Source organism: Indicator indicator, chromosome 20 (genome assembly GCF_027791375.1).
Source record: "Indicator indicator isolate 239-I01 chromosome 20, UM_Iind_1.1, whole genome shotgun sequence".
In the NCBI taxonomy this organism is placed as follows: Eukaryota; Metazoa; Chordata; class Aves; order Piciformes; family Indicatoridae; genus Indicator; species Indicator indicator.
The window spans coordinates 12,056,393-12,081,030 of record NC_072029.1 but is presented as its reverse complement, the minus strand read 5'-3'; the positions used below and the strand labels follow the sequence as shown (position 1 = coordinate 12,081,030).

The window sequence follows — 24,638 nt, the reverse complement described above, 5'->3', positions numbered from 1 at the left end:
AATTAAGAATATTTATAAAACCAGAATTTGGTTCACACTTTGCCTGCCTCCAACTCTTCTCATACAGTTTCTTAGACAGCTCTCACCCTTTAAAGTGCTGCAGGGAGGTATCTTTTTGTTTAAATCACATCTGTGTCATATACTGAGAACACAGCAGCTAAACTTGACTCTGGTGCAGCTATATATTATTCGTATTGATGCAATAGAGGATGTTCCTTGCTTGGAACATAATTGCTGTGATTTTTAGGTATAACATCCTTCTCCAAAGGGTTTCTACAAGAACAAGTGAAGAGTTAATGCCCACAAATGTTCAGGTAGGGAAACAGTCTTCAGTGAACCTTCTTCTCTTACAAGGAAAAAATGAACTTCTGATGGAAGTTTAATGAATTCAGGGACTTGATCAAGGATCGTAGGATGTGCTTAGAGTTGATTCCCTTGGCTTCTACTCATCCTCTGTAGTAAAAAACAAAAGAATTATTTTATCTCTGCTGATCTAACTTATCACACTGGATTGAGGTGAGGAGAGAGGATGCTTCCCTGATAAATGCATTCCAAACTTCTCATAGTCTGGATTGTTTAAACTGCAACCTCTGTCTGGCAGCTTCTTGAGGAGCAGTCGAGCTTCGGTGTAGGGGTATTTTAAACTCATTTAACTGTCAACTGGGATTCACTGTTCCTTAGCTATGAAAATATTTACTAGAGTGATTAAGCAATATTACAGCAGAATTTTAAGGGGAAGCAAAAAATGTCACTCTTCAAAGCAGTCTGTGTGAGGCACTGCAATGGTGTTCCTTCAAAGCCTTTCTCATCTCTACTACTACAAAAACCTCTGTGAAAGGCAAACAGCTCACATTACAGCCTGGCTTTGGGGAGAGCTTTCCCACCCACTTTTCTGTGTCATGTCCAGCAACTCAGTCTCTCAAAGTTTCAGATCCCCAGCTGTTAACTGAGAATTATAGTAGTTTACTTTCTCAAAAGAGTGTTGTGAAGGTCACCCATTACTGGATATACAGTGGTCAGAAACTAGGGTCTCAGCATACATAAATGCCTCAGACACAACAACCTCAAGGCAATGTGTACCAACTCTGTCACAAAATGAAGCTTCAGGAAAATTAGTACTGCTGTGCAAAAAAGCACTCACAATGCTGGTACATTGTACATCTAGCTCAACAAGTCCAGAAAGAACAAAGGAAAGAAAAGGTGATTTATTTCACTGGAAGTTAACTGGGTTTTTCACTTGGGACACTTTAAAAGTTCCTAACTGTATGAAAAAAAAAAAAAAAAAGAGAAGAAAGAGAAGAAAAGACAAGACACATGTTCAAGGTGACCACACCACATGCACTGAGAACAGGTCCTGCTTTACTGTTGTGCCCTATAAGGTACTTCACAGAGTCACAGAATGGTAGGGGTTAGAAGGTCGAATCCAACTTCCCTGCCAGAGCAGGATCACCACAGGCAAGCCTGACAGGAATACATCCAGGTGGGTTTTGAATGTCTCCATAGGAGTCCAGGGGGGTTGTGGAGTCTCCTTCTCTGGAGACTTTCCAAACCCACCTGGATGCATTTCTGTGCAGACTACCCTATGTGATCCTGCTCTGGCAGGGGGGTTGGACCCCATGATCTCTTGAGGTCCCTTCCAACCTCTGATATACTGTGAGACTGTGACCACATCCTCTCTGGGCAGTTTGCTCCAGTGCTCTGCCACAGTGAAAAAGTTTTTCCTTATGTTGACATGGAACCTCCTCTGCTCCAGCTTGCATTCACTGCTCCTTGTCCTATCACTGCACATCACTGAGCAGAGCCTGGCTGCATCCTCCTGACACTGCCCTTCACATCTTTATAAACATGAATGAGATCACCCCTTCTCCAAGCTAGAGACCCAGCTCCTTCAGCTTTTCCTCAGAGGGGAGATGTTTCACTCAATCATCTTTGTGCCTCTGCACTGGACTCTTTCAAGCAGTTCCCTGAGGTCTTTCTTGAACTGAGGGGCCCAGAACTAGACACAATATTCCAAATGTGGTCTCACAGGGCAGAACAGAGGGGGAGAAGAAACTTTCTCAACCTACTAACCTGCATCTTTCAGATACAGGTTCTAGGTACCTGTCCACATGAAAACAACCACAGAGACTACCATGGAAAGAGAGCAAGAGGTTCTTCAGGACCATCTCATCATCAACAAGCACACAGGACAATGGTGAAGATGAAACTATGTTGGGTAGAACTCACTTTCTGTCAAGTGTATTTGGTGGTTGAAGGGGTCCTTGATCCACTGTCTTTGTTGCCCTCTCACAACAAAAGAGCTGTGTGCATGCTAGAAAGGGATGTGTGATTGTTTGAGTTGGTTTTGTTTGCTTGCTTGGCCCCATGTAAAAATTGGTTCAATTTAAAACAAAAATTTTGGTTCCACTGAGTATGTACTAGGAGAAAAGGAGATGGTGTCTTGTGTGTTTCCTCATTCTGTAGCCTGCACATCCACAGGCTCACATGACAAAAGAGGGCTCTGAGTTTTAGCCCCTGATCCAATCAATGTTTATGTACAACAGTCTGTAGCAGTGCCATCAGGAGAGATTTTGATTAACTTGCATTCCTGGCAAAAAAATACTCTTGGAATCTGATTAATGGGGGTTTAAATCCTCTTAAGCAGAAGACACAAATCTCCCAAATCCCAGCTGAATACCTTAAACATCAGCCTAAGGGTGAGTGGTAGGTCTTCCATGATGATTCTGTGGACTGTCTAAATTCTTTCCATTTGAACCTAGTCATTTTTCCCTTCAGATTGATTTTTGGGAGGGGGAGAACATGGAGCTGATGGAATGGGTCCAGAGGAGGGCCACAAAAATGTTCAGAGGGCTGAAGGACTGGCTGGGAGAGCAGGGGCTGTTCAGCCTGTGAAAAAGAAGGCTCCATGGAGACCTTGGAGCAGCATTCCAATACCTGAATGGAGCTACAAGAAAGCTGGAGAAGGAATTTTTACAATGGTTTCCAGGGATAGGGTGAGAGAGAATGGACTCAATCTTGAGGAGGGCAGATTTAGGCTGCAGATTAGGAAGAAATTCTTTACAGTGAGGGTAGTGAGATATCAGAACAGGTTGCCCAAGGAGGTCATGGATTCCCCTCCTTGGAGGTGTTGAAGGCCAGAGTGGACTCCTAGGGCCTTGAGCAACCTGGTCTAGCAGAAGATGTCTTTGTCCTTGGCAGTGGGGTTGGAACTAGATGATCTTTAGGGGCCCCTTCCTACCTGAACCATTCTATGAATCTATGAAAGCCAGAGAGAATCCCTATCTATTCCTAAGTTAAGGTGCAATTCCTACACTCCTTTGAGACGAAGGACTGCAGATCCTGCAGACCTTTCCTCAGCCCACATAACTGTGTGCATGTATGTTTGTTTCTTTCTCATCTCTGCTGTCATCACAATGTTCCCCACAAGATTTTAAGATTTTTCAATTACAGCCTGAGCAGCAGACTGCAGTAACTGGGGAATAAAGCATTCAGGTCCTCATCCCTGCAGCTTGTATGTTTTGACATCTGCATAAGTGAATTAATTTTCAGAAGCATTGATCCTCCAGAGCTCTAATTGCCTTCAGCACCTTACAAAAAAATTAGTATCCACAACACATTAAGTATTGATTTTGCCTCACATTAAACTTCCAGACTATCAGAAAATTCTACGAAGTCTATGGCAGACAATTTAGGCTGGAGGCTTTTCAACAGATTTTATCTGAAGAATAAAATCATGAACATAAATAGACACATTTTCAGAAGAATTAGTAACCCTAATAGCTGTGGGGGGTTTGGGTGTGAAAGAATGGAAGTTGAATAAATACAGTCTACTGGCAGGAAGACACTACAGTAATAGGAGCTAAAAATCTCATTATTAGTTTAAAAAAATTGTTATGCATCAATTGAATAAATCTCATTAACAAAATAGGAGAGTAAAGGGGGAAAAAAAAAAACAAACAGATTTTCCATCTGCTGAATGATATCATTATAGTCACAACTGTGAAGTAGTGACCATTTTTTAAATCAAAACTTAAACATTAGAGGACAGTGTGCTACCAGAGGGTAATAGTTCCTAATAACAAATATTGCAAATGTTTAAACCTCCCCTTATATAAAACAACAGTCACTACACTTTCAAGGCAAATCGATGACAGATAGCTTACCTGTGTCCCTGCTTTTCCCTTTTGGTGGTGAAACCAGATGTCAGCATTTGAAAATCATTTTAGGCCTAACAAACTTGAACAGAACCTTTTCATTTAAGGCCAAGTCTTAGGTTTAGACTTGACAGTAATCTGTTAGTTTTCCTAGACTTTGGAAAGTGGGAATTACCTATATAATATCTCTCCCTCTACTACTTTCAGGTAGTATCTCTTGTTTTACTTCAAATCAAATATATATGTGATGTATATGTGACTGAGGTGGAGCTCTCCAATTCTTCATTAATATCCAGTAAGTTCTAAGTCCTCTCATGCACAACATGATGATTTTGCTTATTTATCAGCTTCTATTTCCACTGAACCAGTGCACAGTTCCAGGGGAACTAAGCACCAACCTTATTTTGAACCCTGATAACTTGGCTTTGCTATTTCACTCACTGTGCCTGCCCCAAAGCATCTGGCACTTACTACCCTCATTATAGCTTCTATTTGTTAGCCATGCTTCTGAAACAGCATTAGCAAAATTGCTGGGCCACTCAAAGCTGCTAACACACCAAGTCTGTGAACATTTTATTTTTGCCATGTGAAAAAAGTAACTTTGGTTATCCAAATTATTTTTAATGAAGAGCTCACAAACTTAATAAAAATGTTCACCTTTTCTGAATTGCTGATTTTATTTTCCATACTTCAGATGTTGAACATTGTTTGCATATAGAAGTAAACACCACATACCAAAATCCACAAGCTTGACTCCTCCTTCAGTGGTCAACAGGATATTATTCCCCTTGATATCACGGTGGATGGTTTTGTTTTCATGCAGATGCTGAAGTCCCTGGAAGGTGAGACATAAACACAAACTTTTTACTAACAGCTTGTGCTATTCCAGTTGCAGAAAAAAAAGGTAGCAAAAAAGTATGAAAAAACCAAAACAAAACAGATGTTTTCATTGTTTTTGGTTTTGGGTTTTGTTGTTGTTTTTTGTTTTTTTTTTTTAATCCAAACGCAGAGAGATGTCATTCTCATTGGAAAAACACATGGCACAATATGAGAAATAGATATGGTTTAACTGGCTTGCTTTAAGTCAAGAAATGCAGAAAAAAAAGCACTAGAAATCTACACTCTAGATTATACCTTTGGAGTAGAAACTCAAAGAAAACTGCTAAGGCCTTTATTTCACTGCTGAAAGTCAAATTCTGGTTAAAAGGAAGTAAGAAATAAAGACACTGATCCTGATTAGCCTCCCCAAAGTCCCTCCTGTAACAGTGTCTGAATTCAGTAGATCTGATGCTCATTTTGCTATAAAAATATTTTGAATGCAGACATAGAAAGTTGGGCAGTGATTTGGGTATATTTCTGTCATTTCTCAGAAGAAAGGTGATTTTCATGCAGAATTGCATTTACTAAGGAAATAAATCAATTGTCAGGAATCAGTTTCAATTCTCTTCATAACGAAACAAACAGATTAATTGCTCTTTACCTTGCTTCTTCAAGAAGAACCACCTGAATTACACATCACTTTGATTTCATTAAACATTGCTATAATACAGGAGAGTGATGACATGATCTCTGCTCATTCAGACACACCAAAAAAAAAAGCTGAGGATTGACTCTCCTTTCACTGAGAGCTTATCTTACCATCAGAGCTTCGTGTAAAATGTAAGCAATTATCAATTCATTCATCCTTTCACCTCTCTTCAGAAATCCTTTCACAAGATCAGTCACAGATCCACCATTGCACAGCTGCAAAACATCAGAGGAATACAGAAAGGAATTAAGAAGGGCTGCAGGAGCCAACTGGTTTTAGTTTTCAGTAGTTTCCATATTTGTAGCCAGATGTGCTCCTGTTGCACTGGCAAATGGCAAGTTTGTCCTGTTGCCTACCATTTAAACAAACAGCACACACAGTCACTTTTGCCATCTTTTCCCCCACCACTTCCTTCTTCCCAAACACAAGTGCAGCTCTCTGTTTTCATATACATGGTCGCTTTTCACTGAAACACAGGTAGCTTATAGTGCAACAACTAAAGGCATGTTCTGTGAGGCACACTAACTGCTTCTTACAATCATGTTCAACTCATCAGCAATAGGACCCTCAACACAAGGAGGACATGGACCTGCTGGACAGGGTCCAGAGCAGGCCACAGAGATGATCAGAGGGCTGGAGCAACTCTCCTCTGAAGACAGGCTGCAAGAATTGGAGCTGTTCAGCCTGGAGAAGAAAAGGCTCTGGCAAGACCTTAGAGCTTTCAATATTTGAAGGGGACCTACAGGAAGGCTGGGGAGGGACTGTTTAGAAAGGCCTGTGGACATAAGGAGGAAGCTCTTTACAATGAGAATGCTAAAATGATGGAACAGGCTGCCCAGGGATATGGTTAAGGCTCTATCCCTGGAGACATTCAAGATCAGACTTGATGTGCCCCTTGGCAGCCTGATCCAGTTGGAGGTGTCCCTGCTGACTGCTGAGGGGTTAGGCAAGATGAGCTTTAGGGTCCCTTCCAACCCAGTGCAATCTGTGAATGCAGATTCTTACAGGATGTTATACACAAGGGATGGGCATCATGGAAGATAATGAAAGCATCACGGAAAGAAAGGTCTCTCCCACTGAAGGTGAGCCATAGGTGTGAGACTAATTACAGCACTTGTAGCATCAACCCTATCAGCTTCTTGTTTCAGATGCAGACCTACAACCTCCTCTGGACAACCCTTCCTCCTGCTTAACATCCAGTTGAACCAAACCCATTGGCTTCAAACTAGAGAAGAGCAGAGTTAGATCGGGTGTTAGGAACAGTTTCCTTACCATGAGGGTAGTGGAACACTGGAACAGGTTGGCCAGGAAGGTAGTTAAGGCCCCATCCCTGGAGATATTCAAGGTGAGGCTCAACAGGGCTCTGGGCAACCTGATCTAGTGGAGGATGTCCCTGCTGACTGCAGGGGGTGTTGGACTACATGACCTTTGGAGGTCCCTTCCCACCCAGACCATTCTATGACAATTCTGGTTAGTTCAACACACTTGCACTGAAACTCTCTGACAACAGACAAACCAATTGTGGAAAAAAAAATTACACATCTGATCTTCTTCAGAAGTTTTTCTTCATTACCTAGCACTAAAATTTGTATTCATATCGATGGATCTTCTTCTGTTTGCTTTACAAAGTTGGATTTCTTTTAGTCTTTTGGTTCAAGGAAAAGAAAAGTGATCAAGAAAGGAATTTGTTTCTTGTAGATGGGAGAAGGACCCAGCTTAGAAACCACCTTCTTCAACGTTTAAGCAGTAAAGCCAAGACTAACTCATAAGGCAGAAATCCCTAAATATCTGTATTATACAATAAGAATTATTAAAATGTCAGGCAAAATAAGATACTAAACTCCTGGATTTGTAAAAAGCCAGCTGAGCAGGTCTTTAAGCATGAACAGAAGTCATCCACACCACCATGGAACTCACCCACACCACTCTCCCAGCTCCAAAGGCAGAGTGGCTGCTTAGGCAGAGTTCACCTGAGGATGTCTCAAACACAGGCTTTGCAGGCACAGGGCAGCTCTTTTTCTGTCTCAATGAGTTGGACTTCTACTTACATCAGACACTTTACATTTTTCTGAGACCACCACCACAGAAGAACAAAGGGGGGGGGGGGAAAAAGGCAAGTATTATAATGCAAGCAGCTCTAAGGGGAAAAGGGGATTATTGGAATACAACCACAATTAGAAAAGGAGGTTATGGCAGACACTGTGTGTGGGGCAGGAGGAGGGGAAGGATGATGACAACGATGACACAGGTTAGTATTAACCATGCTCTATTTTTCTATAGGCTAAACAAGCCCTCATGGGAAAAAGATTCTATCTGGTATTATTCCCTGTTTCTCCTGCCCAGATTTTGCAGGTGAAGCTGCCACATGTCCCTGTATAACCACACACTTAAGTCAAACTGTGATTCTTTCTCCTGGTGAAAATTACATCAGGGGTTGCCTTGTACATTGTTGCCAGCTTTTCTCTGATCTCTGTTTTGAGGCCTGTGGCCTCCCCAGGCTGAAGAGCATCAATCACCATCTGCTTGCACTGAAGAAGTCTGTTTGCCATGAACTCCCTGCTTCTGATGGTCAGTGTGTGCTGTATTCAATCTGTGAATCAGTCAACCAGACTGGTCTGGTCATTATTTTTTCCTCACTCTACAAAGACACATGAAACATTCTTGCATCTCATTTCTCTTTTGTCTTAGTAACATAATTTTGTCTTTACCAGTCTCTACATGAGCTCTCTGAGCTTATCCTTAAATGCCTGCAGCCTAGCTGTGCTTTTCTTTCTCCTATCTGAAACATAAAAAGAAGCAAACCCTTAAGCATTCTTACTTGTCCCTTTCTCTGCTTTTATGTTTTCTCTGCATCCTCTAATTTGCTATTGTGTGTTCAATATCTCTCAATAACTGCCAGCTACCCTGCTTTCCTTCACACTTTTCTACACAAGGGTACCTACCAACTCCCCAAGCAGGGTGAAGCAGTCTCCTAAAGCCCATTATCCTTACCCGGCTGCTCCCTCAGCCTTCCTTCCTTTCCTCAGAGGAGTGAACACAATTCTTCTGGGCCCTTTTTCACTCAAATTTCTTTCCATCTTCAATTTTTCAAAAGAGATCTTCTCCATTAGAACAAAAATCACCCTGGTACAGCCATTCAGAGAGTCGCTCTCTTTGCCTTCTGTGTCCAGGACAGAGCTCAATGGACTCTGTCTCACAGGATCAGCTGTGATCAGATTAACTCTTGCTCCCTGCCTACAGTCTGACATGTCCTTACAACTACTACAGCCAAAAAGCACATTCCACTGACAGCACCTACTGCTGACCACAAGTGTGAAGACTTACAGGGAACTCAGTTCAGAAACAGGTCAAGAAAGACAGGGATCTACTGGAGAGAGTCCAAGGAGAGCTACAAGGATGAATGGAGAGCTGAACATCTCTCTTGTGAAGAAAGACTCAGACCTGGTGCTGTTTAGTCTTGAGAGGAAAAGGCTGAGAGGGGATCTCATTAATGTCTATAAATACCTGAGGGGTGGGTGTCAGGATGAAGGTGTTGGTCTCTTTTCAGTGGTGCCCAGTGACAGGACAAGGAAGAGCAGGTACAAGCTGGAACATAGGAGGTTTCACTTCAACATGAGGAGAAACTTCTTTACTGTGAGGGTGACAGAACCCTGGAGCAGGCAGCCCAGAGAGGTTGTGGAGTCTCCTCTGGAGACTTTCACAACTCGCCTGGATGTGTTCCTGTGTGACCTGCCCTAGGTGATTCTACTTTAGAAGGAGGGTTGGACTGGATGATCTCTAGAGCTGTCCCTTCCAACCTCTACCATCCTGTGATTCTATGGGCCAGGGGGTTCACCACACAGCTGCTGTCTGTGCAGCATAATTTTAATTTCACCCCAGAGGGAAGAAAGATGTTAGGAAACACTGGATCATCAGTGCACAAAAGCAGGAGATAATTCATAACCAAGACAAACCACAGTAATGCTCTATGTTGATGGCTCTCAATTTAGCATGAATGAAATTTATCACTGAAGAAGACATCTCTCCTTTAGCTTCAGTGATCACAAACCATGTGGTATCTGTAATTCTGCTCTCTTGCATCATCTGGCACCTCCAGGGCTGTGTTAGTCACAGCCTCACGGGTGTTTGCTGCTTCTGATATCTTCACTTTCAGTTTGCCTTTTAACTTCTTCTTTTCTTTGCCACATGCATGCACTGAGAAGACATCCAGCCAGAGGAAAAGTTTGCCTATTCCATCTTATGCAATGCTAGCCTTCACAGCCTCTGCTGCTCAGACAGGGCATAGACATCCTTACCTCACATGGTGGCCTGAATGGAAAAGGCCACATCTATGCCAATATTGTGGTTTAGTACATACAAAAACCTCATGGCTTTAAAAGGGCAGAATTTCATAATGCCACTTCTCATCTGTAGAAAATCCAAAAAGAGAAGTTTCTTATTTTGAGTGATGATTCTCGGGGCTCATTTGTACTTTTGGACAGCATCAAGTCACCCAAACATAACTCCCCATTTCCATCACATTTCCAGTATTCAAAATGAGCTCTACTCTTCTTCCAGAATGAAAGATGAAACATTTCAAAGCATCTTCCTCTTTTTGTATCTACCATCATTTCTACGTGATTCGGGGTTCAGACAGCAGTCCAGGTACTATCATGTCCACACTACACATTTTATGCCTGTACTTCTAGATGAACACAATAATTTAGTACAATTCACTGCAATTTAAACGACTGCAAGAGAAATTTCCTTATTGAGTTTGAAAGCATGAAAAGGGAAACAGATCCACACAATGGGCCTTGTCTAAAGGCTCCTTCCACAGAAGAAGCAAAGCTGAAACAGACTGGAACAGAAAAACAAAACACCAGTAAAACAACAACCAAAACACCCAAAGAACACAAACAAACCCCCTCAAAACAAAACCAAACCACCACCACCAAAAAACCACAATCAAACAACCCAAACAAACAAAAAACAAACCAGAACCCAGACCCTGGAGGTGGCGTTGCAGCACGTGGACATAGCACTTCAGGACATGGTTTAATGACCATGATAGCGTTGGGTCAATGGTTAGAATCTATGATCTTAGAGCTCTTTTCCAACCAAAGCAATTCTATGGTTCCGTAAGGCAATTCCTCTCCTGGCAGGAATGTACAGGAGAGGTCACCTGAAGAACTCCAGAAGTTGCCTGCTTCCCTCTGGTGACTACAAAAGGATCTATGGAGACTCATTAACTGCTATGAGACCCTAAGGCACCAGGGGCAGCCTGACGAAGATACCAACAGAGAATTTTATAAGAACCAAAAAGATGCTAAATCCAAGAGACCAAAGTAAATGTTTCTTTCTTTTTAAATAAACTGCTAGAATGGTTCATTCTGAAAGACCAGATCAGTCAGAACTGAAATTAAAGTGTGCTGTAAACTCACCGTGCTGGAAACTGCAAGGCAGCTCCTTGCTTTCAAGGGTTGATTTCAGTGAAGTCAGCAGCTTTCTGAGCTGCAACAAATGCTGACATCCTTCCTGGAACCCAGGAAACTTTTCTTTTTGTCACCACTGACACCTGGCTGCCTGCTTTCTGCACATCCTTGTGTCCTTTTCCTTGCTATTAGGTCTCTTTTTTTCCATAGTCTGCAGCCTCCAGCCCTCTCTGCCCCACAAGAAAGAAGGATGAGGAGACCTCTTTCTCTACTGACAAGTTCATCTGCTCCAGTCACACTCTTTATAAAGGGACCCAACATGTAAGCTGAGAACAAACACAGCAGGATTACATTCTGTCACACCTGTATTTAATCATTGAGCCCCCAAGTGTCTGAAGCAAAAAGGAGACAAGCCTTATTAGCACAGGCATTTCTTACAATGATTGATTGCCAGCCCCCACTGAAGCCAAAGGAAGTTTGTTCATCTGGGATTTAACCAAGGGCTGGGCAAATGTGTGGGGCTGTGTTTGGGGTTTTATAACAATAACCTCCTATCTTTAGCGAAGATGTGGTGAAAAATAAAACGTAGAGAAAGCAAAGTGACGTGAAACATCAGAACATGAGAGGCATAGTACTCATGTGTTGTTTAATTACATACTGAAGTTCAACAAGGACAAGTGCAGAGTCCTGCACCTGGGGAGAAACAACACCAGGCACCAGGACAGGTTAGAGGTTGACCTGCTGGAGAGTAGCTCCACAGAGAAGGACCCTGGAGTCCTGGTTGATAATGAGTTATCCAGGGGACAACAACGTGCCCTGGTGGGGTCAAGAAGGCCAATGGTATACTTAGATGCATTAAGAAGAATGTGGCCAGCAGGTGCAGGGAGGTTCCCCTTCCCCACTGCTCAGCCCCAGTTAGACCACATCTGGAATATTGTGTGCAATTCTGGGCTCCCCAGTTCAAGAAGGACAGAGATATACTGGAGAGAGTTCAATGGAGGCTAAGAGGATGATTAAGGGACTGGAGCATCTCTCTTTCGAGGAAAGGCTGAGAGACCTGGGGTTGTTTAGTCTAGAGAAAAGAAGGCTGAGAGGGGACCTTATCAATGTCTGCAAGTATCTGAAGGATGGCTGTCAGGAGGGTGGAGCCAGGCTCTTTTCAGTGATACCCAGTGACAGGACAAGGGGCAATGGATGTGAACTCAATCACAGCAAATTCCATCTCAGCATAAGAAAAAACTTCTTTACGGTGAGGGTGACAGAGCCCTGGAGGAGGCTGCTCAGAGAGGTTGTGGAGTCTCCTTCTTTGGAGATCTGCAAAACTCACCTGGATGCTTTCCTGTGTGTCCTGCCCTAAGTGGTCCCGCTCTGCAGGGGGCGCAGACTCTATGATCTCTGGAAGTCCCTTCCAACCCCTAGCATTCTGTGATTCTGTGATAGTGGGATGACAAAACTCTTTTTTCCATCCCCCCTGGGCTTTTGCTGTACTTCATGGTTGCAACAATTTTTTATTAGAGGCTACTGAGAAGCAGCTTTTTGTCTGCGCAGCATTTCCCAGCAAGGTGGGCCCTGACATATGCTCCCCAGTTGTAATGTGATATCTAATATGAAATACTCCACAGAGAAATCGTAAGGATTTACTAAAACTTTGAAGCAGCAAATGATAGTTGTAGCCTCACACCTTTGATCTTGAGAAAATAGGGTATAATTCAAGACTGAAAAATTGCTATAATTAGGAAGCAAAGAGGGACACATTAGAAATGGAGAAATCAAGGCTGGTTCAGACACATAATGGATCGAAATATTCAGTCTTGGTCTGAAAGGAGCAATTATAACCCAAGATCCATGAAAAATGACCAATGCTGAGAAATGAGAAAAAGCAATTTTCAATTCTTTAATTTTTCTTCTCTATATGTCATTTAGAAATACCTGATAATATTTAGACAAATGACAACTCCCCTCCATCCCACACAACCCCCTCCCCGCTCCAACCCCAAATGGAGAATTTTTTGCCATCACAACAATTTCCTGCAAGAGCATCATTTTATAGTAAGAGACCCATGTCATACTTTCTTCTTATAACTCTCAGTATCAATTCCACTATGCAGAACAACTTCCATACAAAGCTTGTCTTAAACTCCACAAACTGGTCTTTATCCCCCTAGATGGACACACGTCTGTATACAGGAACTGCTGTATCCAACAAAAGCACAAAAGCACACCGTGACCATGCCAAAGGAAAATCCTACAGAAATTATTCATCTGTACATAACACCAAGTCCTCTGTTCCTTGTAAAAGAGATGCAAACAAGCCAATGGCATCCTGGACTGCATCAAAAGAAGTGTGGGACAACAGATCAAGAGAGGTGATTCTGTTGCTCTGCTCTGCTCTGGTGAGAACTCAACTGGAGTATTGCATCCATCTCAGGAGCCCCCAACAAAAGGTCATGGACCGGATGGAGTGGGTCCAGAGGAGGACCACAAAGATGATCAGGGGGCTGGAGCATCTCTCCTATGAAGACAGGCTAAGAAAGTTGGAGTTGTTTAACCTGGTGAAGAGAAGGCTCCAGGCAGACCTAATAGCAGCCTGCTGGCACCTGAAGAGGGCCTACAAGAAGGCTGCAGAGGGACTGTTTCCAAAGGCTAGCAGTGATAGGACAAGGGGCAATGGTTTGAAATTAGAGAAGAGCAGATTTAGATTGGATGTTAGGAACAAGTTCTGCACCATGAGGGTGGTGGAACACTGGAACAGGTTGACCAGGGATGTAGCTGAGGCCCCATCCCTGGAGATATTCCCTGGAGGTCAGGCTCAGCAAGACTCTGAGCAGCATGATGTAGTGCAGGATGTCCCTGCTGACTGCAAGGGCATTGAACTGGATGACTTTTGGAGGTCCCTTCCAACTCAAATCATTCTATGATTCTATGAATATAGTGATGTCTCCAGTTTTTGTCAGGTAGGGTCATTGAAAGCCAAAATGAGACCATTGGGTCCTGCTCCCATGGGACTCACTCCAGCTAGCACTGGTTACTCAGAAAGGCACTGCAGAAAAATGCATGCCACGAATTCAGATTGTCCTGCTGTTGCCAAAACCACCACAGCAGTGAGAACAACTCCAGTTTTTGTACTCCTACCCATTCCTTACAACTGTATTATTTTTTTAAAGACAAACTCTTCATAGAATCATTAATGTTGGAAAAGGTTCTAAGATTAAGTCCAGTCACTGACCTAACACTACCATGGCCATTAAACCATGTCCCAAAGTGCCATGTCCACAGGTTTCTTGAACACATCCAGGGATGGTGACTCTACCACCTTCCTGGGCAGCCTATTCCAATGCCTGACCACTCTTGCAGGAAACAGTTTTTCCTAATATCCAACCTGAACCTCCCCTGGTGCAAACTGAAGCCATAAATTCAAACAGAGTTCAGTAACTGAAGTACTGACAGTGTACTGTACAGAATGACTGTACAGTCATTCCAATGACATGGAATTGCCCACTGGACCTTAGATACCCTACTCTAAGTCACTCCTCACCATGCAACATTCCAAAAGGAGTTCACATGATCAGCATCTCCCCAGGATCTGAGCTTTCCTGCAGGTTCTGAGGCTACAGATCTTTTTTCACATCAAGAATAAACATCAGCTGCTTTGCAACACTGACAGCAGCTCCTCTCTCCTTCTTCCACGCACTGAGAGGTGCTATAAGGAGTGACAAAGTCATTAGCTGAAAGAGGAAAAAGATCAAGCTAATGGAGGGAAAAATGCTTCACTGCTGGCCAGCAGGACACTTAGATGGCACTGGAAAGCTGAGGAAGAGACAAGGACAGAGCTAGCTGCCTTGCTCTAAGCCTTTCTTTTCTGAGCCCAGCCTGCTTTGGCACAAACAGCACTATGAAGCAGTAGTCTATGCCTGGATGCAGAAAAGGATGAGTGTCTTATCAAGAGTCTCATAGTGTTGCCTGTCATATTCTCACTGCAAGAACCATAGATGTCCTCTGCCCCATACATGGGACAGGACTCTTTGGTCTTTTAGACTGAGCTATGGGTCTGAGATAAAGGTACTGCGGCCCTGGTTAAGGACAATCATCTAGATCAAAATATTGACCTATTTCCATAGCACACAGAACTTCTCAGTCCCCCTACTGAGCTCATGAAAAGCAAAATTAATAACTATAGAATCAAAGAATGGCTCAGGTTGGAAGGGACCTCAGAGATCATGATACTCCAACCCCCCTGACATTGGCAGGGATGCTTCTCAACTAGACTTGGATGCCCAAGGCCTCATCCAACCTGGCCTTGAACACCCCCAGGGAGAAGGCATCCACAACCTCTCTGGGCAACCTATTCCAGAGTGTCATCACCCTCATACTGCAGAACTTCTTCCTAATCTCTAGTCTAACTCTACTCTCCCTTAGCTTAAAACCATTCCCCCTTGTCCTGTTGCTAAACACCCATATGAAAAGTTCCTCTTCAGCCTTCCTGTAGGATCCCTTCAGGTATTGGAAGGCAGCTCCAAGGTCCCCCCAGAATCTTCTCTTCTCCAGGCTGAACAACCCCAGCTCCCTCAGCCTATCCTCATAGCAGAGATGTCCCAGCCCTTGGATCATCTTTGTGGCTTCACTACCTAGCTCTTTGAACACTGCTTGCTCCTCTTTTGGTGCAAACATTGCAACTTAGAATCATGCTGCTGGTATCTGAACTGCCCAGCTGTAAAAACATCACTGATCCCCAATGCAACTGGATCTGCTGAGACTGATACTTCTTTAGATACAGAACTAGACTTCTCAGAGAGCACATTATGTAACAGCACAGTGGATTTCTTCTTATTAAAAAAAGCCAAACCAAACCAAAGAACCCCCACAAGCCCTCCACATATTACAATTCTGTGCAATGTCAAAAAAAGTAACATGATCAGAAACTCTTCCATGTAGAGCAGGTCAGTGAAGGATCCCAAACCATCTTGCCACACAAGATTTGGGCATTAATTATACTCCTTTTTCTCTATCTGACATATATGCAAATTGTTCTGTCACTGTTCATTTAGGAACCTGTGAGGAAAATGTATACATATTTCATGACTCCCAGGGCACTCTCTGAGACCACAGTTGGTATCTGCAAACATCTGGAATCATCTGGTTTGCTGAGCTTCCCTCTGGAGACACCAGATCCAACAGTGCAACAGCACTGCACTGGCCAAATGCAGAAGTGCAGGGAGATTGTTCACAGATTCACAGATTGCAATGGGTTGGAAGGGACCCTCAAAGCTTGTCTTGTCCAACCCTTCTGCAGGTAGCAGGGACACCTCAACTAAACCAGGATGCCCAGGGCCACATTGAGTCTGATCTTGAATGTCTTCAGGGATGAGGCCTCCAGCACCTCTCTGGGCAGCATGTTGCACTCCTGTTGTAAAGACCTTCCTCCTATGTCCAACCTAAATCTCCCCTGCTCCACTTTCAAACCTCTGCCTCTCGTCCTATCACCACAGGCCCTTCTAAACAGTCCCTCCCCAGCCTTCCTGTAGGTCTCCTTCAGGTATTGAAATGTATCTATAAGGTCTCCCTGGACCCCTCTCTTCTCCAGGCTAAACAGCCCAAATTCTTTCAGCCTGTCTTCAGAGGAGAGCTGCTCCAGCCCTCTGATCACCTTTGTGGCCTCCTCTGGACCTGCTCCAGCAGGTTCAGCATTCTTCAGTTTATCCAGGAGTTACTGCAACAATTCTTGGCCTTAGTGAGCTCTTACCCTATCTGGCCACCTCTGGCCATGCCACTCTCCCCTGGAACCCTCACACTGTCTGCCCCTTCTCAAGCACATCAGATAGGAGCCAACTGCTTTTACTTGTCAGGACCTGCAACAGCCCTGATACCTTTCCTTAGTCAGCAACAGATCCACTCCCAGCCAGGATGAACTCCAGTGCTGGCATCCATCACCAGCTGACTGAAGACATATTTTCCTTTCTGCTTTGAAGGAGCAGCCAAAACAAACAGAAACCCACACTGCTATCCTTTAATCCTCCTCCCCCAACTCTCCTGTGCTGCAATGCTAACAAATGCTTGCAGCTGCTTGAGATCACAAATGATTTCTGCTATCCCCTTGGTTCTCCATTTCCCAATCCATTTATTGTCCTTGGCTTAAAGCTTTGATGTAAGCTCCCTGCCATGAAGGCTCACTTCTAGATTGGAAAGGAGTGAGTAACTGATACTCTATGCATTGTGCTGGGCTCTCCATCTCTGAGCAAGTTCAAGAATGGTGATTCTTCTAAATGATCTGCACAAACCCAGAGAGGACTCCTCAGGGGATCTCAGCTTGGTGTATGCTCAGGAGATGAAAGTGACTCACCAGATAATTGCAACTCCCATATAATTGGCAGCAGAATAGGAACTATGTTGGTTTGCTACTCCGTGCTTATCACACAGCAACAGCCTGTTTTCAGATAGATTCTCTCACAGTTCTTACCCTTTTACAAGAAAGAGTCCATCAGAGAGCTACAAGCATGGTTGGGAGACTTGAACATCTCTCCTACGAGGAAAAACTGAGAGAGCTGGGGTTGGTTTAGTCTTCAGAGGACAAGGCTAGGGAGGGGATCTTATTAATATCTATTAATATCTGAGGGGTGGGTGTCAAGATGACAGAAGGTGCTAGTCTCTTTTTGGTGGTGCCCTGTGACAGGACAAGAAACAATAGGTACAAGCTGGAACACAGAACATTCCACCTCAACATAAGGAGAACCTTCTTTGCTGTGAGGGTGACAGAGCCCTGGCACAGGCTGCCCAGAGGGGTTGTGGAGTCTCCTGTGGATGTGTTCCTGTGGTTGGACTGGATGATCTCTAGAGGACCCTGCCAACCCCTCCCTCCTCCCCCCCCCATTCTGTGATTCTGTGATTTGGGGTCGATGTGGAAGCTTTCCCAGGCTAGGCAAGCCACTAGAAGCAATCCAACAGCAATGGACTGTTCCTACCCTGCTGGCAGCTCACTGTACTGGCACTTTGTTCCTTGCTTCCATATGGGGCTGCAGTGTCCCCACTCAGGTGAAATAGAAACACCATGGGTTTGTGCTTTGTCTGTGCTTGTGAAAAGAGGACCAGCTGAACTGGAGCACTACAGTTTTCTGTGCTGTAGTTTAATTCAGACTACTGAGAGCTTCTCTTTACCAGGTTTAATGGTTCTGTTCTTTGGGGGGGAAAAAACCAACAAACCAACAACACAAACAGAAGTGTCCCAAGGATTAAACCAGGTCATTTTGATAGTTGTATGTTTATCGAATCATTGAATGGTTTGGGATGGAAGGGACCTCCAAGAGTCATCTAGTCCAACCCCCCTGCAGTCAGCAGGGACATTCTCAACTAGATCAGGTTGCCCAGACCCCTGCTGAGCCTGACTGAGGCTCTCTGAGGACAGGGCCTCAAGTACTACCCTGGGCAACCTGTCCAGAGTTCCATAACCCTTGGTCTCTCAACTAGACTTGGTTGCCCAAGACCTCATCCAACCTGACCTTAAACATCTCCAGGGAGAGGACATCCACAACCTCTCTGGACAACCTATTCCAGAGTCTCACCACCTTCGTACTGAAGAACTTCTTCCTAAGATCCAGTCTAAACCTACTCTCCCTCAGCTTAAAACCATTCCCCCTTGTCCTATTTAACTAGACACCCTTATGAAAAGTCCCTCTGCAGCCTTCCTGTAGGATCCCTTCAGATGTTGCAAGGCAGCTCTAAGGTACCCCCAGAGTCTTCTCTTCTCCAGGCTAACAACCCCAGCTCCCTCAGCCTATCTTCACAGCAGAAGTGCTCCAATCCTTGGATCATCCTTATGGCCCTTCTCTGGACTTGCTCCAACAGCTCTGTGTCCTTCTTATGTTGGGGACAGCAGAACTGGATGCAGTATTTGAGGTGGGATCTCACAAGAGCAGAGTAAAGGGGCACAATCCCCTCTCTTGCCCTGCTGGCCACACTCTTGATGCAGCCCAGCACACCACTGCCTTCTGGGCTGCATGAGGGCACTGCTGGCTCATGGTGAGCTTCTCATCAATCAACACCCCCAAGTGTCTTTCTTCAGAGCTACCCTCAACCCAGTCTGCACTCAGCCTGTATTCATGCCTGGGGTTGGCTCGACCCAGATACAGGACCTTGCACTTTGACTTGTTGAACCTCATGCAGTCTGCACTGGCCCTCTTCTCAAACCTGTCAATTTAATTTGATTCAGAAAAAAAAACCATCACAGTGGTTTCTTTGTCTGTCATATCATATCTTAGTCATACATAAAGAAATTCTTGCAAGAAGGTTCTCATAACAAACCTTTCGCCAAACAAAGATTTTAAGTAGCAAATCCTAAGAAGTTCTATTAGAATTTATATCCTAATTCTGAAGGCACAACACTATCACTATAATTTCACAGTAAGAATGCTGAGCCCAAAGCAGACCACTAATTCAGAACACTGAAAAGACTAAACAAGAGCATTTAACACTTCACATGCAACCACTCTAAAGAAAAAAAAAATCAAACAAATTACTTGCATCTCATTCACTGAATTGATGCTCAACATAGGAATGTCAAATGGAAGAAAACTCTTACTTTTTTCCAAATTATTTACCTCAAGAACTAGCCACAGCTGGTCTCCATTTTTCACATCTTTCTTGTAGTACATGCCATAGAATTTGACTACATTGGGGTGATCAGAGAGAGCTTTCAAAATGTTGTACTCAGCTTCAATTTCTTCATCAATGTCCTAGTGTCACAAATGAGAAATACATAGCAGATAATAAATAAATAATTGTAGTCATTAAAAAAAAAAAAAGGCAAACAACACAGCATTTTCTGGCTATTCAAATGTAGCTTGAAATAATGAAAGACCAAGAAACAACAAACCCAAACCATGAAACAGAACACGAATGTAACATCTGCAAGGCTACAAAGCTTGATTCTGTTTACTCAGTACAAAAGATTCATCTGGTTTTTGACTTGGTCTTTATTGACTTCAACTGATGAACACATTGGGTATGGTAAAGCAGCCCTCAGGAGAACAGGAAAGGAGCATTTGAAGGCAAAGCCAGTGCAATCCCCAAGTGGATGTTTGTAGATGCCTTGGGAAGTCACGTTCCTTCTCTAGACTCAAGGGTATCCCCAGCTCGAGGTGGTGCAGATGGAATTCCTTCTCTACCCCTCTGTGCACAAACAAGTATGACTGCAGCCACAGCCTCCTCACTTACCATCCTACTTCCTAGGATCATCTGGGAATTTGTTTCATCTTCTACTATGACAGAAATTTGTGACATCCATGAGCTCTCTGCCTTCTCCTGCTGAGCTGCAAGAGTTGTGGCTTTTTGTCAATCTTTTGTTACAGGCCTCAAGTTTCCTACATGGTGAGGAAGGTGTAGGAAACTTGAGGCCTGTAACAAAAGATTGGAGGTGGGAGATAAGGACAAGTTTTGCCAACATATGAACCAGGAGCTGTGCAAGCCCTTTCAGACCAAACATGGATGCTGATAACAGCAGGCACTGGAACTGCTCATTGAGGGACACTATCAACCTGTATTTCAGTCCTGCTGTAAAAATATGCACCCTGGCCACAGCTAAAGAGAGAATAGCTGTAGTCATGTCCCCCTGCTGGTTGGGTTTCAAATATAGAATCATAGAATTGTTAGGGTTGGAAGGGACCTCAAGGATCATCTAGTTCCAACCCCCCTGCCATGGGCAGGGACACCTCACTAGATCAGAGGTGTGATCAGAGACACATTCAGCCTGGCCTTAAAAACCTCCAGGGATGAGGCTTGTACCACCTCCCTGGGCAACCTGTTCCAGAGTTTCACCACCCTCATGATGTAAAACTTCTTCCTAACATCCAATCTGAATCTACCCACTTCTAATTTTGCTCCATTCCTCCCAGTCCTATCACTACTTGACATCCTAAAAAGTCTCTCCCCACCTTTCTTGTAGCCCCCTTCAGATACTGGAAGGCCACAATGTGGTCTCCTCGGAGCCTTCTCTTCTCCACACTGAACAGACCCAACTCTTTCAGTCTGTCCTCATAGGAGAGATGCTCCAGCCCTCTGATCATCCTCGTAGCCCTTCTCTGGACACCTTCCAGCACCTCCAGATCCTTAACATTCTTCTTTCCAAATCTAAAACATTTTAACTACAATTTGCTATTTACACCCACCCAAAAAGAAATAGAAATGAAAGTTCACTTCTGGAGGAAGGCTACCTATGAACTCCACTAGCCACAGAACCAGACAACCGTTTCAGTTGGGAAGGCCCTTTGAGATCCTGGAGTCCAACCATTCTCTGACTCTAACAAGGCTGGTGCTCAACTGTGTGCCTCAGCATCACATCTCTGCCTCTTTGAAACACCTCCATGGATGGGGATTCAATCACTTCTCTGGGAAGCCTATTGCAGTGTTTCAGAGCCATTTCAATGAAGAAGTTTCTTCTAATGTCCAACCCTGGGGCAACTTGAGGCCATTTCCTCTCTTCCTATCACTATATATACATATATATGCATAGATTTCATATCAGTGAAAAGCACCTATTCAGTGCTGAAAACCTGTCCTACCACTGCCAAACAGAAGTGACCACAGCAGAGAAAATGGATGCTCTGCACTCCCAGTGAATGACACTCCTCATTTTGTTCACCACTAAAGGCACTGCCCCTAAGAGGACTTTGCTCACTTGTTTCCTACACTGCTCTCTCCAATGCTAAATCCAACTCAAGTTCCTCATGTTAGCCTTTTAACTTGAGACCAGCTTGACTGGTCTCAAAGAACTTTGCCTGTCACTAGCATCTTCAGGAACTGGGCCATTAAACTTTCATATTGAGATGACAAGAATGAGTCTTCTCACAAGGAAGGGGTTTGGAGATTGTTTTGTTGGAGTAGCCAAAAAGCAGCCGAAATCTTCCTCTTTCTACAAAAAGGAGGAACTTCAAGTTAATCTTCCCATGAGCACAACATAGAAAACAGCCAAAAAAAAAAAGGAAGAGGTGCAAGGAAGGAAGGAAGAGACAACCAAGGCACTGAAGATGGGAAAGACTGGAAGATAAGAAGGGGTGTAGAGAGAAAATGCAAATAGGAATCCAAAAACAAATCAAAATGCAAATAGGAATCCAAAAACAAATCAAAAACAAAAGGACAGATCAAAAAAGCAAAACAAAATAAAACACAAACCACAACATGAAAAAAACAAACAAACAAACAAACAGAATCAAAAGCCAAAACCACTACAACCAAGACATACAATAGCTCTGGCTGTCTTGGGGAAAATGGAAGAGAATTAACCCACTATCCTACTGTGATTAATAGAGGTTTATGTCTCCTGAGGGGTACTCAGATTTTATGAGATTTTTACTATAATAAGGAAAAATGAAAAGAGAATTACATGAGTAGAATATTCATCCTGTGCATAGCAGAAAGAAAACTCTTCCTCTGCATTTCATGAAGGAAGAGAACTTGAAATGTTTGGTTGAATTGAACATATTTGCCTAGAAAGAGTAGAGGGAATGTTTTCATGTGAATTTAGACACAGGCTAATTTGGCTAAGAGCCCTGAAGTACAGTTGTATTTAATTATAGCCCTAAGGGCAAGACTGAGAGCATTCTCAGTCCCATCTCCCTATATTCTGATTTCACCACCTTTACTTTGCTGTTCTAGTTTCAAAAATCTGAGCTGTTACTCAGCAGAAAGTATCTGAGAGCCCTAAAGGATTAAACATGAAATGCTATTTTGGTCCTGCATCACTCATGATAATGCAGTTTTCCACCTTAATTTGGAACCATCAGTTAAACCAAGCGATACAAATCCACATTTTTTTTTCTGCTCCTTTTTTTTCCCACCTCTCAAGTGGCACAATTTTGAAACCACCTCCAGAGGAAAAATCTGTAAAATTTAGAGAAGAAATACAGAAAGTATCTTTCTTCATTGCAATGGCTCCCTCTGCAGCCATTAATAATACTTTCAGTTTAAACAAAAAGAACTAGTTTATTGCTTTCCCTCTATTTCTAATATGGGATTGTCATTTTAACAATAACCTGCAGGTACAGCAGCTACTCCAGAGATCCTGTAAGTAGGAGGGGGAAAGGAGAATAGTGTTCTTAGAACAAAAAGGAGAATATATTCAGGGAAGAGATTCAAGTCTTGGAGTGTGATGCTGACTGCATTACTGACTTCCATTTTTTCCCCTACAATAAGAAATCTATTTTCATTAGTTTCTTATGTTGCATCTTTATCTTTTGCATTTCTTTACAGAATCATAAAATAGTTTGGGTTGGAAGGGACCTCCAAAGGCCATCTAGTCCAATCCCTCTGCAGAGAGTAGAGACATCCCTCACTAGATCAGGTTGTTGAGCCTGACCTTGAATTTCTCCAGGGATGGGGCCTCAACTACCCGCCATGGTAACCTGCTCCAGTGTTCCATCATCCTCATAGTAAAGGACATGTTCCTAACATCCAATCTAAATCTCCTCTAATTTCAAAGCATTGCTCCTTGTCCTACCCCTACAGGCCTTTTTAAACAGTTCCTCAGCAGCCCTCTTGTAGCCCCCTTCAGGTAGGAGAAGGCTGCTATTAGGTCTTGCCAGAGCCTTCTCTTCTCCAGGCTGAACCACCCCAGGTCCCTCAGCCTGTCCTTGTAGCAGAGGTGCTCCACTTTCCTGATCATCTTCATGGCCCTTTTCTGGACCTGCTCCATCAGGTCCATGTCCTTCCTGAGAGCTCCAGAGCCTGACATTTCTTTCTTTATAGCCTACTTCCTTATCTCTAATTAATCTATTTCTCTTTTCTCTAGCATCAGCTAGGGAACACCAGTGAAAACAGAAGTCAGGACTCCTGGTACTGAACAGGAAAATAATGAGCAGCGCTTCAGAAATTAAGAGATAAGCAAGGGAGAACCAAAAGCAACAAAGTTTAGGCACACTTCTGACTTCTGCCATTTGTAATCACTTCCAAGCTCACTTACACTACGAAAAATGCATTGGTAGATAGCTGGATGCTCAGCAGGTTGAGGCAGCTAATTTCACTATCACTTCTAATGCAAATGATCTACCAAGACTAAAAGAAATTCACTTACAATTAAATAAGCACAAGCTAAGTAATCCAAGTAGCTTACATGAACAGGATCCAGAATTTTGACTGCTGCTTTGCTGCCATTTTTCTTATTTAACACTTTGAAAACTTTTCCATATGTTCCTTTGCCAATAGTCTCAATGATTTCCCACGTATCTGAGGGATCCGGGAAGCTGTCAAATATTATTGTTTTCCCAGTCAACGGAAGCATCTCAAATGATGGCTCCTAAGAAAAAAAGAGATGACAACATTCACTCAACAAATTCACAGATTGCATTGGGTTGGAAGGGACTCTCTAAGGTAATTTTGTCCAACCCCTCTGCAGCCAGCAGGGACACCTCCACCTAGATCAGGATGCCCAGGGCCACATCAAGTCTGATCACATCCCTTGGCAGACTGTTCCAGTGTTTCATCACTGTTACTGCAAAGAACTCCTTTAACAGCAATTGATTTCCTACAAATGCAAATACTGGAGATGTTTTTGCATGTAGT

The 24,638-nt window shown here is 43.5% G+C and overlaps 1 protein-coding gene across 1 annotated transcript in view; it reads right to left on the bottom strand.

Annotated features, from left to right (window-relative positions):
- The window catches only part of MYO3A (myosin IIIA), an 86,576-nt gene extending 62,219 nt beyond the window's left edge, over positions 1 to 24,357 (bottom strand). Inside the window, exons 1-4 of the mRNA XM_054390080.1 lie at positions 24,190 to 24,357; positions 19,685 to 19,819; positions 5,793 to 5,897; positions 4,890 to 4,989 (exon numbers count right to left, since the gene is read on the bottom strand). Coding sequence (XP_054246055.1) covers positions 4,890 to 4,989; positions 5,793 to 5,897; positions 19,685 to 19,819; positions 24,190 to 24,357 — 508 coding nt within the window. The remainder of the gene's footprint in view (positions 1 to 4,889; positions 4,990 to 5,792; positions 5,898 to 19,684; positions 19,820 to 24,189) is intronic.
- Positions 24,358 to 24,638: the final 281 nt, after the last annotated feature.